General features: G+C 44.2%; 1 protein-coding gene across 3 annotated transcripts in view; it reads right to left on the reverse strand.

The window, feature by feature from the left end:
* The window catches only part of LOC116969464 (myelin-associated glycoprotein-like), a 40,690-nt gene extending 35,072 nt beyond the window's left edge, over positions 1-5,618 (reverse strand). For all 3 annotated transcript variants that reach the window (XM_033016359.1, XM_033016358.1, XM_033016357.1), the window contains exon 1: positions 5,535-5,618. In XM_033016359.1, coding sequence (XP_032872250.1) covers positions 5,535-5,574 — 40 coding nt within the window. In that variant the 5' untranslated portion in view covers positions 5,575-5,618. The remainder of the gene's footprint in view (positions 1-5,534) is intronic.
* Positions 5,619-14,690: the final 9,072 nt, after the last annotated feature.

Genomic DNA, 14,690 nt, shown 5'->3' on the forward strand with positions numbered 1-14,690 from the left:
TGGTTATAAGGGCCGAATGGCCTACTCCTGCACATAGTTTCTATGTTTCTATGTTTCTATAATAGTAAGAATGCCGTTCCTCAAATTTGGGGACCAAAACGTTTCACAATACACCAGGTGGGGTCTTACAGGGGCCCTGTACAACTGCAGAAGGACTTATTTGCTCACTATACTCGACTTCTCTTGTTAAAAAGCTTTGCTTTCTTCACCGCCTGCTGTTCCTGCATGCTTACTTTCATTGACTGATGAACAAGGACTCAGATCCCGTTGTACTTCCCCTTTTCCCAACTTGACGCCATTTAGATAGTAATCTGCCTTCCTGTTTTTTACACTAAATTGGATAACCTCACATGTATCCACATAAAACGTAATCTGCCACCATCTGCCCACTCCCCGAACCTGTCCAAGTCATCGTGCATTCTCATAGCATCCTCCTCACAGTTCACACTTCCACCCAGCTTTGCGTCATCTGCAAATTTGCTAATGTTACTTTGAATCCCTTCATCCAAATCATTGATGTCTATTGTAAATAGCTGCGGTCCCAGCATCGAGCCTTGCGGTACCACACTAGTCACTGCCTACCAAGCTGAAAGAGACCAGTTAATCCCTATACTTTGTTTCCTGTCAGCCAAGCAATTTTCTTCCATGTCGCCACTCTACCGCCAATACATTGTGCCCTAATTTTGCTCACTAATTCCATACGTAGGACATTATCAAATGTTTTCTGAAAGTCCCGGTACACTACATCCACTGGCTCTCCCTAGTCCATTTTCCTAGGTGCATCCTCAGAAAACTGCAGAAGATGAGTCAAGCATGATTTCCCCTTCGTAAATCCATGCTGACTCATACCGATCCTGTTACTGCTATCCAAATGCACCGCTATTTCATCATTTATAATTGACTCCAGCATCTTCTCCACCATCGATGTAAGGCTAACTGGTCTATAATTCCCTGTTTTCTCTTTCCTGCCTTTATTAAAAAATGGGATAGCATTAGCTACCATCCAATCCACAGTAACCATATAACCATATAACCATATAACAATTACAGCACGGAAACGGGCCATCTCGACCCCTCTAGTCCGTGCCGAACACATAATCTCCCCCAGTCCCATATTCCTGCGCTCAGACCATAACCCTCCATTCCTTTCCCATCCATATAACTATCTAATTTATTTTTAAATGATAAAAACGAACCTGCCTCCACCACCTTCACTGGAAGCTCATTCCACACAGCTACCACTCTCTGAGTAAAGAAGTTCCCCCTCATGTTACCCCAAAACTTCAGTCCCTTAATTCTCAAGTCATGTCCCCTTGTTTGAATCTTCCCTACTCTCAGTGGGAAAAGCTTTTCCACGTCAACTCTGTCTATCCCTCTCATCATTTTAAAAACCTCTATCAAGTCCCCCCTTAACCTTCTGCGCTCCAAAGAATAAAGCCCTAACTTGTTCAACCTTTCTCTGTAACTTAGTTGCTGAAACCCAGGCAACATTGTAGTAAATCTCCTCTGTACTCTCTCTATTTTGTTGACATCCTTCCTATAATTAGGCGACCAAAATTGTACACCGTACTCCAGAATTGGCCTCACCAATGCCTTGTACAATTTTAACATTACATCCCAACTTCTATACTCAATGCTCTGATTTATAAAGGCCAGCACACCAAACGCTTTCTTTACCACCCTATCTACATGAGATTCCACTTTCATGGAACTGTGCACAGTTATTCCCAGATCCCTCTGTTCACCTACATTCTTCAATTCCCTACCATTTACCATGGACGTCCTATTTTGATTTGTCCTGCCAAGATGTAGCACCTCACACTTATCAGCATTAAACTCCATCTGCCATCTTTCAGCCCACTCTTCCAACTGGCATAAATCTCTCTGTAGACTTTGAAACTCTACTTCATTACCCGCAACCCCACCTATCTTAGTATCATCTGCATATTTACTAATCCAATTTACCACACCATCGTCCAGATCATTGATGTACATGACAAACAACAGTGGACCCAACACAGATCCCTGTGGCACCCCACTCGTCACTGGCCTCCAACCTGACAAACAACCATCCACCATTACTCTCTGGTATCTCCCATTCAGCCACTGTTGAATCCATCTTGCTACTCCACCATTAATACCCAACCATTGAACCTTCTTAACCAACCTTCCATGAGGAACCTTGTCAAAGGCCTTACTGAAGTCCATATACACAACATCCACTGCCTTACCCTCATCAATGTCCCGAGTAACATCTTCAAAAAATTCAAGAAGGTTAGTTAAACATGTAACTGATCCGGAATCTATAGAACATTGGAAAATTATCACCAATGCATCCACGATTTCTAGAGCCACTTCCTTAAGTGCCCTGGGATGCAGGCCATCCGACCCTCGGGATTTATCAGCCGTCAGTCCCATCAGTTCACCCAATACCATTTCCTGACTAATTTGGATTTCCTTCAGTTCCTCTGTCACCCCCGATCCTCTGGCCACTACTATATCAGGAAAATTGTTTGTGTCCTCCTTAGTGAAGACGGATACAACGTACCTGTTCAACTCATCTGCCATTTCCTTGTGCCCCATAATAAATTCACCTTTTTCAGTCTTCAGTGGTTCAACTTTGATCTTAACTATTCTTTTTTGCTCTTCACACACCTAGAGAAGCGTTTTCTATCCTCCTTTTTATTCTTGGCTAGCTTACCTTCGTACCTCATCTTTTCTCCCCATAAATATTTTTAGTTATCTTCTGTTGTTCTTTCAACACTATCAAATCCCCTTGCTTCCCGCTCATCTTTGCTATGTTGTACTTCTTCTCTTATATGATTCTACTGTCCCTGACATTCCTTGTGAGCCATGGTCGTCCCTTTCTCCCCTTGGAATCTTTCATCCTCTTTGGAATGAACTGATCCTGCACCTTGTGTATTATTCCTAGAAACACCTACCGTCGTTGTTCCACTCTCATCTCGATTTGTCCAGTCAACCTTGGCCAGCTCCTCCCTCATGGCCCCAATGTCCCATTTATTCAACTGTAACACTGACACCTCCGATTTACCATTCTCCCTCTCCAACTGTAGATTAAGCCCGGTCATATTATGGTCACTGCCTCCTAATGGCTCCTTAATCTCAAGTTCGTTTATGAAATCCGGTTCATTACATAGCTCTAAATCCATAATTGCCTTCTCCCTGGTAGGCTCCAATACAAGCTGTTCTAAGAATCCATCACGAAGGCATTCCACAAACTCCCTTACTTGGGGTCCAGTACAGAATCATTCCGCAGCAGCTGCTGGAGAAGTTGGAGCTATTGGGAGTTGATGCTGACACATGTAACTGGGTCCTGAACTTTCTATCGCGACGGCAGCAGACAGTCAGGGTGGGCAGTAGGACAGCAAAAACCATAGCCGTGAGTACTGGCTCGCCCCAAGGCTGTGTCCTAAGCCCCCTGCTGTTTAGTCTGCTTACACACGACTGTACTGCTAGATTCAATAACAACTTCATCAACAAGTTCGCTGAAGACACAACAGTGGTGGGTCTCATCAGTGACAATGATGAGTCGGCGTACAGGATGGAGGTGGAGCTACTCACAGGATGGTGCAAATCCCACAACCTAATTCTCAACGTGGGAAAAACTAAGGAGATGGTGGTTGACTTCAGGAGGCCTGGAAAACAACACTATACACCTCTGCACATCGATGGAGATGATGTGGAAAGTGTCAGCAGCGTGAAGTTCCTAGGACTCCACCTGTCAGATGACCTGACGTCCACCACCAACAACACAGCACTGGTCAAGAGAGCCCAGCAGCGACTACACCCTCTCCGAAGACGACGGAAAGCAGGTCTCACCACTACACACCTACGAACTTTTTATAGGGGGACCATCGAGAGCACATTAACCTACGGCATCACTTCCTGGTTCGGGAGCTGCAAGGCGTACGAACGGCAACAACTAGACAGGATTGTGAAGACCGCCAGCAGGATTATTGGTGCTCCACTCCCTTTCCTGCTGGACATATACAGGAAGAGATGTATCAGCAGAGCCATCTCCATAATCAAAGACCCCTACCCACCCATCGCATCACATATTCTCCATCCTGCCATCTGGGAAGAGGTACGGAGCATTAGCTGCAAAACCAGCAGGATGCTCCTCAGCTTCTTCCCGCAGGCTATAAGACTGATAAACGTACTTGCCCCCTGCCAAAGTATCGCACACCAACCATCAGTAGAGTGTTTAATTTGTTCATGATATATGTATTTTATTTCAATTTATTTTTTACTGCACACTGAATGGACACTGGTTGAGCAACGTTTTTTTGTTTCCTCTGGGTATGTGAGTACTCAGGAAAATGACAATAAAGATATACTACTAACCTGATTTTCGCAGTCTACCTGCATGCTGAAATCTCCCATAACAACCACAGCATTACTTTTACTACATGCCAATTTTAACTCCTGATTCAACTTGCATCCTATATCCAGGCTACCGTTTAGGCGCATGTAGATAAGTCCCATTAGGGTATTTTACACTTACAATTCCTTAGTTATATCCATACTGACTCCACATCTCATGTGTAAATGTCATCCCTTGCAATTGACTGATTTCATTCCTCACCAACAGAGCTACTCCACCCTCTCTGCCCACCGCCTGTCTTTGCGATAGGAGGTATACCCTTGAATATTCTATTCCCAGCCCTGGCAATCTTGCAGCCATGTCTCAGTAATTCCCACTACATCATACTTGCATCATGGATCAATCAATCACTTACAATCAATCAATCAAACAACAAATCAATCAACAATTATCCAATCACTCAATCAACAATCAATCAATGAATCAATCAACCAATCAATCAATCATATCTCCCCTACATCTTATACTTTATACCTCCCACTCACTCAAACGCGTGAAGTGCCTCGACCCGGAAACATCGTTTGTTCAGTTCTCTGCACAATGGTTGCCTGATCCGCTGGGAAAACCAGAAGATTGTTTGTTGATCCACAACATTCTCCCCTGCAAATGTCCGAGATCGCTGTCCCAACGATGGGCTCATGTGGATTGTTTATTTCTCATCCATCTCACCGCAAACATAGAACCGTACACAAGAGGAACGAGTTCCCTGAGCCAACATTCCTGTGCCGAACGTTATGCCACATCAATCTCCCCGCCTACACAAACATCATCACACCATTCGCTGCATATCTATGGACCTATTTAAAATAATTGTAAATGCCACTATCGTGATACCCTCCACCACTACCCCCAGCTGTACATTCTAGGCACTCGCCGTTCTCTGTGCACAAAACGTGCCCAGTGAAACTGCTGTTGGCGAAGTGGCAGGAAGGAATAATGATCACAGGATGGATGATAGACGATGATTCCGACAATTGAGATGTTGAACTAATTGGCTCCATGGCCTCAACGGCGGTGGCCGACTCGTGTGCGTTACCACACTGGGGCCATGCTGACATTAGCCCCATCGTATCACTATTATAATCTGCAAGGAATGTAAGCAATACGTGCGAAACTTTGCCGGTTTTACCTTGCAGAAGTAACAGTGGGAAGCAATATTGCCAGATCATTGTGTTTTCTTGAATATATCGTCCTTTACTGGATCTGTAAAAAAAAGATCAATCAAATAATATTATTATGGGCGGCACGGTGGCACAGCGGATAGTTGTTGCTTTACAGTGTGGAGAGAACCGGGTTCCATCCTGCCTTCGGGAACTGTCTGTCCGGAATTTGTACGTTCTCCACATAACCTGCGTGGGTTCACGGTTGGAGCTGCGCTTTCCTCCCACACTCCAAAGACGTAGTGATTTGTTGACTATTTGGCATCAATAATATTGTAAATGTCGGCTAGTGTGTGTGGGATGATGTCAGTCGGCGCGGACTCGGCAGCCCGAAGGGCATGTTTCCGCGCTATATCTATGCATTAACCTAAACTAATTCTTAATAAATATATTCTCGTTTTGCCGTTTTGCGCCTCAGAAATACGAAGGACAAATATTCATAACTTAATCGATATACCAACAGATCGCAGGAGATCCCGAACAAAATCCAGGCAGTTCACTGCACCCGTAGTCGGGATCGAACCAGGTTAAAGCAGCAAATCCACCGCTGCGCCACCGTGCCACCGTATAGTTATATGAAGAGGAAAGTTACATGGCAGTTAAGGTTCTGAGATCGGGTAATAGAAGAGCATAGAAAATAGAAATGCACGTGAACAAGCTTGTTGACCTATAATGTTTGTGCTGAACGCGATGCTGATGTTCAAACAATCTCACCCCGGCTACACGAGGCACAATTTTCCATATCTTCACCATTCCTTGATCATCGTTACATTTTGCAATGTTTTAATTCATGTGCTCTCTATCTCTCTATATCATCTGCTATATATCTCGTTTCTCATTCCCCTAACTTTCAGCCTGAAGAAGAGCCTCGACACGAAGAAGGGTTTCGGCCCGAAACGTTGCCTTTTTCCTTCGCGCCATAGATGCTGCTGCACCCGCTGAGCTTCTCCAGCTTTTTTGTGTACCTTCGATTTTCCAGCATCTGCAGTTCCTTCTTAAACAATAAAAAACACCCAATGATCTTGGCTCAAAAATAAATGTTGTTTTATTTTATTTTAATTGCGTTATTGGCTGTCAACACGCTGATTCCCCAACTAAATGGCTCAATCGCCCAGGGCCAGAACCGTTAGTTGCCCCTCCCTTTACCATCCACAAGACTCCTGGGACATTCAGCAGTGATGATTTTGCCTTTCAGCTCTGCTGCGGGATTTGTAGCCAAATTAATTTGGCTGGATAACGATATTGCCACATCTGCGTGAGGCCCCGTTGCAACACTTGTACCAGAAACAAAGTCGAAAGCAGACTTCACAATGAAACGTTCATGTATTGTGACATTCGGAGATTACTATAACTTCACAAAAAATGGGAGCGGAAAAGTTAAAATTTCCCCAATGGATTTCAGAGAAGTCAGGTGGACATTTTATTTTAGCAAGGAGGCAAGAATGCAGAGTATACACACAGACTTGCACCAACGCACGCACGCACACACACACACAAACACACACACACACACACACACACACACACACACACACACACACACACACACACACACCACACACACACACACACACACACACACACACACACACACACACACACACACACACACACACACACACACGATGTCACGGCGAGCGGTCACCGAGATCGAAGGGGGACAAGAAGGGGATGGTGAGAACACATAGATCACAGCATATACATAACACAGACGCCTTCAATAAACGCACTCATACACAGGTGCTCTCGTACATAAAACTCATGCACTCCTTCCATAAACACACAGCTCGAAGTCGTACGCGCATACACACGTAGCAGCAGCAGTAATTGCTGGAGCGTAGTTTATTAGAAACCACAGATCCGGGAAAAGAACTGGCCAACGATTCGCCTGGTGGTACTGTAAATAAAGTGGTCTTCGGTCTTCTTTTTGTATGTTTGTTCGTTTACTTCTGTAGTTTTGTTCTGTAGCCTTGCTCTGTAGATATGTTCAGTAGGATCGGCAGTGATTCTGCAGGTTTGGTCACTTCTGTTCGAAAACCTTCGCACCTGTAAATTTCTGATACAGCAGCGTTAAAACCTGACACTGCGCCTCTTATCTCCACAGAACCGATGTTGGTTTTGAAATGTCGAAATGAGCCGGATCGATCGGCTTCTGTACTAGCAGGGCCAGTTGAAGGGAAACGGACGTGGGACGACTACTAGCCACGTCAGAGAGGCGGCGATTGGACGTCCTCTTAGAAGGTGTTTCCGTGCCCATATTTGAAACAGTTGCCGGAATGATTGAAAACCCGTTAAACCTAAGACATTTTAATCAGTTGATACACTATTTGGAAACCACACGAGAAGTGAAAATACAATATTCTGTATGAATCGCCTTGCAAATTCAGTGAACGATCAGACTGTGTCCATGGTCATTTATAATGATGGTCATTTATAATGTTACCTGCTTGGAAAATATGAAGCGAGGAGAATCGTAAGTGAGTAATACGGGAAGCGATGAATTTAGTTTAGTTTAGTTTGATTTAGTTTAGTTTAGTTTAGTTTAGTTTAGTTTAGTTTAGTTTAGTTTAGTTTAGTTTAGTTTAGTTTAGTTTAGTTTAGTTTAGTTTAGTTTAGTTGAGTTTAGTTTAGTTTAGTTTGATTTAGTTTAGTTTGGTTTAGTTTAGTTTAGTTGAATTGAGTTGATTCGGTTTAGTTGAGTTAAGTTTAGTTTCGTTTACTTCAGTTCAGTTTAGGTCAGATTAATTTAGTGATACAGCGGGGAACCAGGCCCTTTAGCCCACCGAGGTTCAATAACCATATAACCATATAACAATTACAGCACGGAAACAGGCCATCTCGGCCCTACAAGTCCGTGCCGAACAATTATTTTCCTGTAGTCCCACCTGCCTGCACTCATACCATAACCCTCCATTCCCTTCTCATCCATATGCATATCCAATTTATTTTTAAATGATACCAACGAACCTGCCTCCACCACTTCCACTGGAAGCTCATTCCACACCGCTACCACTCTCTGAGTAAAGAAGTTCCCCCTCATGTTACCCCTAAACTTCTGTCCCTTAAATCTGAAGTCATGTCCTCTTGTTTGATTCTTCCCTATTCTCAAATGGAAAAGCTTGTCCACATCAACTCTGTCTACCCCTCTCATCATTTTAAAGACCTCTATCAAGTCCCCCCTTAACCTTCTGCGCTCCAGAGAATAAAGACCTAACTTATTCAACATTTCTCTGTCACTTAGTTGTTGAAAACCAGGCAATATTCTAGTAAATCTCATCTGTACTCTCTCTATTTTGTTGACATCCTTCCTATAATTGGGCGACCAAAATTGTACACCATATTCCAGATTTGGTCTCACCAATGCGTTGTACAATTTGAACATTACATCCCAGCTTCTATACTCACTGCTCTGATTTATAAAGGCTAGCATACCAAAAGCTTTCTTTACCACCCTGTCTATATGAGATTCCACCTTCAAGGAACTATGCACGGTTATTCCCAGATCCCTCTGTTCAACTGCATTCTTCAATTCGCTACCATTTACCATGTACGTCCTATTTTGATTTGTCCTGCCAAGGTGTAGCACCTCACATTTATCAGCATTAAACTCGATCTGCCATCTTTCAGCCCATTCTTCCAAATGGCCTGCATCACTATGTAGACTTTGGAAATCCTCTTCATTATCCACAACACCCCCTATAACCATATAACAATTACAGCACGGAAACAGGCCATCTCGACCCTTCTAGTCCGGGCCAAACACATAATCTCCCCTAGTCCCATATACCTGCGCTCAGACCATAACCCTCCATTCCTTTCCCATCCATATAACTATCCAATTTATTTTTAAATGATAAAAACGATCCTGCCTCCACCACCTTCACTGGAAGCTCATTCCACACAGCTACCACTCTCTGAGTAAAGAAGTTCCCCCTCATGTTACCCCTAAACTTCAGTCCCTTAATTCTCAAGTCATGTCCCCTTGTTTGAATCTTCCCTACTCTCAGTGAGAAAAGCTTTTCCACGTCAACTCTGTCTATCCCTCTCATCATTTTAAAAACCTCTATCAAGTCCCCCCTTAACCTTTTCCGCTCCAAAGAACAAAGCCCTAACTTGTTCAACCTTTCTCTGTAACTTAGTTGCTGAAACCCAGGCAACATTCTAGTAAATCTCCTCTGTACTCTCTCTATTTTGTTGACATCCTTCCTATAATTAGGCGACCAAAATTGTACACCATACTCCAGAATTGGCCTCACCAATGCCTTGTACAATTTTAACATTACATCCCAACTTCTATACTCAATGCTCTGATTTATAAAGGCCAGCACACCAAAAGCTTTCTTTACCACCATATCTACATGAGATTCCACTTTCAGGGAACTGTGCACAGTAATTCCCAGATCCCTCTGTTCACCTACATTCTTCAATTCCCTTCCTTTTACCATGTATCCCTACCATTTACCATGTATCTTGGTATCTTGGTATTATCTGCATACTTACTAATCCGATTGACCACACCTTCATCCAGATCATTGATGTACATGACAAACAACAAAGGACCCAACACAGATCCCTGAGGCACCCCCCTGGTCACCTGCCTCCAACCCGACAAACAGCCATCCACCATTACCCTCTGGCGTCTCCCATTCAGCCACTATTGAATCCATCTTGCTACTCCTGCATTTATACCAAACAGTTGAACCTTCTTAACCAACCTTCCATGAGGAACCTTGTCAAAGGCCTTACTAAAGTCCATATAGACAACATCCACTGCTTTACCCTCGTCAATTTCCCTAGTAACCTCTTTTAAAAATTCAAGAAGATTAGTCAAACATGACCTTCCAGGCACAAATCCATATTGACTGTTCCTAATCAGACCCTGTTTATCCAGATGCTTATATATATTATCTCTAAGTATCTTTTCCATTAATTTGCCCACCACTGAAGTCAAACTAACAGGTCTATAATTGCTAGGTTTACTCTTAGAACCCTTTTTAAGCAATGGAACAACATGCGCAGTACGCCAATCCTCGGGGACTATTCCCGTTTCTAATGACATTTGAAATATTTCTGTCATAGCCCCGGCTATTTCTACACTAACTTCCCTCAATGTCCTAGGGAATATCCTGTCAGGACCTGAAGACTTAACTAATTTTATATTTTTCAAAAGTGTCAGTACTTCTTTTACTTTGAAACTCATGGTATCCATAGCTACTCTACTAGTTTCCCTTACATCACATCATTCAATATCCTTCTCCTTGGTGAATACCGAAGAAAATACATTGTTCAATATCTCCCCCATCTCTTTTGGCTCTGCAGATAGCTGTCCACTCGGTCTCACCAATGGACCCATTTTATCCCTCGTTATCCTTTTGCTATTAATATAGCTGTAGAAATACCTTGGATTTACTTTCACCTTACTCGCCAAAGCAACCTCATATCTTCTTTTAGCTTTTCTAATTTCTTTCTTAAGATTCTTTTTGCATTCCTTATACTCCTCAAGCACCTCATTTACTTCATGCTGCCTATAATTATTGTAGATATCCCACTTTTTCCGAACAAGATGTCCAATTTCCCTTGAAAATCATGGCTCTTTCCAATTTTTACTGTTTCCTTTCAACCGAACAGGGACATAAATATTCTGTACTCTTAAAATTTCCTTTTAATTGTCCTCCATTTCTCTTCTACATCCTTCCCATAAAACAAAATGTCCCAGTTCACTCCTTTTAAAACATTTCGCATCTCATCAAAGTTAGCCTTTCTCCAATCAAAAATCTCAACCCTAGGTCCAGTTCTGACAATCTCCATAATTATATTGAAATTAATGGTATTGTGATCACTGGACCCGAAGTGCTCCCCAACGCATACCTCCGCCACCAGTCCCGTCTCATTTCCTAACAGGAGGTCCAGCACTGCCCCTCCTCTAGTGGGTACCTCTAATAATTGCTGCAAAAAACTATCCTGCACAAATTTTACAAACTCCAAACCATCCAGCCCATTTACAGAATGTGTTTCCCAGTCTATATGTGGAAAGTTGAAATCTCCCACAATCACTACCTTGTGCTTACTACTAATATCTGCTATCTCCTTACATATTTGCTCTTCCAATTCTCGATCCCCATTTGGCGGTCTATAATACACCCCTATAAGTGTTGCTACACCTTTCCCACTTCTCAGTTCCACCCAAATAGCCTCCCTAGATCAGCCCTCCAATCTATCCTGCCAAAGCACTGCTGTAATATCTTCCCTGACTAGCAATGCAACACCTCCACCTCTTGACCCTCCAATTATATCACACCTGAAGCAACGAAATCCTGGAATATTTAGTTTCCAATCACAGCCCTCCTGCAACCATGTTTCACTGATCGCCACAACATCATTTTTCCAGGTGTCTATCCAGACTCTAAGCTCATCCACCTTTCTTACAATGCCCCTAGCATTAAAATATGCACATTTAAGAAACCCCCCGCCTCTTATTCTCTGTTTATTTCATTTTTCTTCTTTCTCATCTTGTGTCCGAGTGCTTCCCTTTCCTGCTTCCTGCCTCCCATTCTGACTACTAGCTTTCTCTATTTGAGTCACTCGCCCCAACTGGGGAGACTAGTTTAAAGTCTCCCCAGTAGCCTTTGCAAATTTCCCCGCCAGGCTATTGGTCCCCCTCGGGTTCAAGTGCAACCCACCCTTTCTGTACAGGTCGCACCTTCCCCAAAAGAAGTCCCAATGATCCAGAAACTTGAATCCCTGCCATCTGCACCAGTCTTTCAGCCACGCATTTATCCTCCACCTCGCTCCATTCCTACTCTCACTGTCGCGTGGCACAGGCAGTAATCCTGAGATTATTACTTTTTGGTCATTTTCCTTAACTCTCCTCCCAACTCCCTAAATCCTCCCTTCAGGACCTCTTCCTTTTTTTAACCTATGTCATTGGTACCTACATGTACCACGACCTCAGGCTCCTCTCTATCTGATTTCAGGGTATCTTGGACGCGTTGAGACACGTCCGAGACCTTCGCACCAGGGAGGCAGACCACCATCCTGGTCTCCCTACAGCGTCCACAGAATCGCCTATCCGACCCCCTAACAATAGCGTCCCCAATTACTATTGTCCTCTTCTTTTTGTCCCTACCTTTTGGAGCAACAGGGCCGGTCTCTGTGCTGGAGGCCCGTCCGCTGTCGCTACCCCCGGGCAGGCTGTCACCCCCATCCGTGCTCAAACAGGAGACCTTATTTGCAAGGTGTACCGACTTTGGAGTATGCACTCGTCCCAGCCTCTGCCCCTTGCCCTTCCTTAGCGTGACCCATGGTTTTGAAGTGACCACCTCCCTATAACTCCTCTCTATGACCTCATCACTCTCCCTGACCAGACAGAGGTCATCGACCTGCTGCTCCAGGATCCTAATACGGTCCATTAGGAGCCCCATCTCGATGCACCTGGTGCAGATGTGGACGTCTGGAGGGCAATCCGACACCATGACCGCCCACATCTGACATCCAGAACAGTACACTGCTCTGGCTGTCATTCTCCCGCCTTACCCTGGAACGGATACAAGTATAATACAATAGAAACTGCTGGGATAAATCAGCAGGTATCTGACTCACAACAGCTGCTCCCACTTGACCTTTAAACTGTACCTTTATTATATAAACAAAAAGTACTGTACCTTTACTAAAGCACTGTACCCTTAGCTCGCTGTACCTTTACTAAAGCACTGTACCCTTAGCTCACTGTACCTTTACTAAAGCACTGTACCTTTAACCAGAAAGCAGAAATGCTAACCTGAGGTTGCACCTAATCAGTTGCTTCCTCTAGTCTGCTTCCACCAATCAGCGGCTTCCACCTGAACCGTCACTGTGGAGTGTGGAACGTTACATATTTCGGTAAAAGCCCTGACCCTCCTCCACTCGCTCCAACGGTTCCCGGGCCTCTGTGAAAACAAGCCCCGCGCTCGATTTATATACTCACAGCCCTGACCCTCCTCCACTCGCTCCAACGGTTCCCGGGCCTCTGTGAAAGCAAGCCCCGCGCTCGATTTAAATACTCACAGCCCTGACACTCCTCCACTCGCTCCAACGTTTCCCGGGCCTCTGTGAAAGCAAGCCCCGCGCTCGATTTAAATACTCACAGCCCTGACCCTCCTCCACTCGCTCCAACGGTTCCCGGGCCTCTGTGAAAGCAAGCCCCGCGCTCGATTTAAATACTCACAGCCCTGACCCTCCTCCACTCGCTCCAACGGTTCCCGGGCCTCTGTTCAATGGACCATCACTTGTTCTGTCACGAAAGTTATACGTTATCTCACGTTTACGCATATTTCTTTACATTACCGACAATTTCCCCCAGGAGCAAACGATTCAAACCACGGCTACCTATTTAAACCTACCGTTCGCACGTTGCTCCTCCAGCACCAACGGTTCCTGGGCACCTGGAAGTAACAAGGCCGAATACAACACGTGGGAATTGTATACATATATTATATATACATATATTAACAACGGTAGATAGAGCATAGTAATGTACAGTACAGAAAATGTATTTTCGGTCCACAATGTCCATGCGGACCGATGCCAAGTGAAACTCATCTTCGCTGCCTTCACACAATCCATACTTCTCCATTCCCTAAATATCCACCTGCATATCAAAGGTGTTTTAAACACCATTATCGTTTATGCCCCAACCACCTCACCTGACAGCGCGTTCCAAGCACCCACCATCATCTGGGTATTTAAAAAAATTCACCCGCACAGCTACATTGAATTCCACCCCTTTCAGCTTGATGCTGTGTACCCCAGTGTTGCCACAGACCCCCAGCCTCAATAACAACCCTCTGTCTTCTCAGTAAATCAGTACTGAATTAATCGGACCACGTTGCTGTGAAACATGTGCATTCTCTTTCTGCACTTACCAGACCACTGAAATATCCACTGTTGAGGGGCGGCCTGTAGGGGGACACAGTTCAAGTTTTGACAAACTATTTAATTTCGGACGTTGGACGTGGATCACTTTATGTTGAGAAACTATATTCACCACTCTCTTTGCTTTATCTGCCGGAGTTGCACTTGGCTTGATTGTATTATCTGATTTGTTTGGATAGCGCGCAAACAATATATTTTCACTGTATCTCGGTACA

This window comes from Amblyraja radiata, unplaced genomic scaffold (assembly GCF_010909765.2).
Source record: "Amblyraja radiata isolate CabotCenter1 unplaced genomic scaffold, sAmbRad1.1.pri S47, whole genome shotgun sequence".
Lineage (NCBI taxonomy): Eukaryota > Metazoa > Chordata > Chondrichthyes > Rajiformes > Rajidae > Amblyraja > Amblyraja radiata.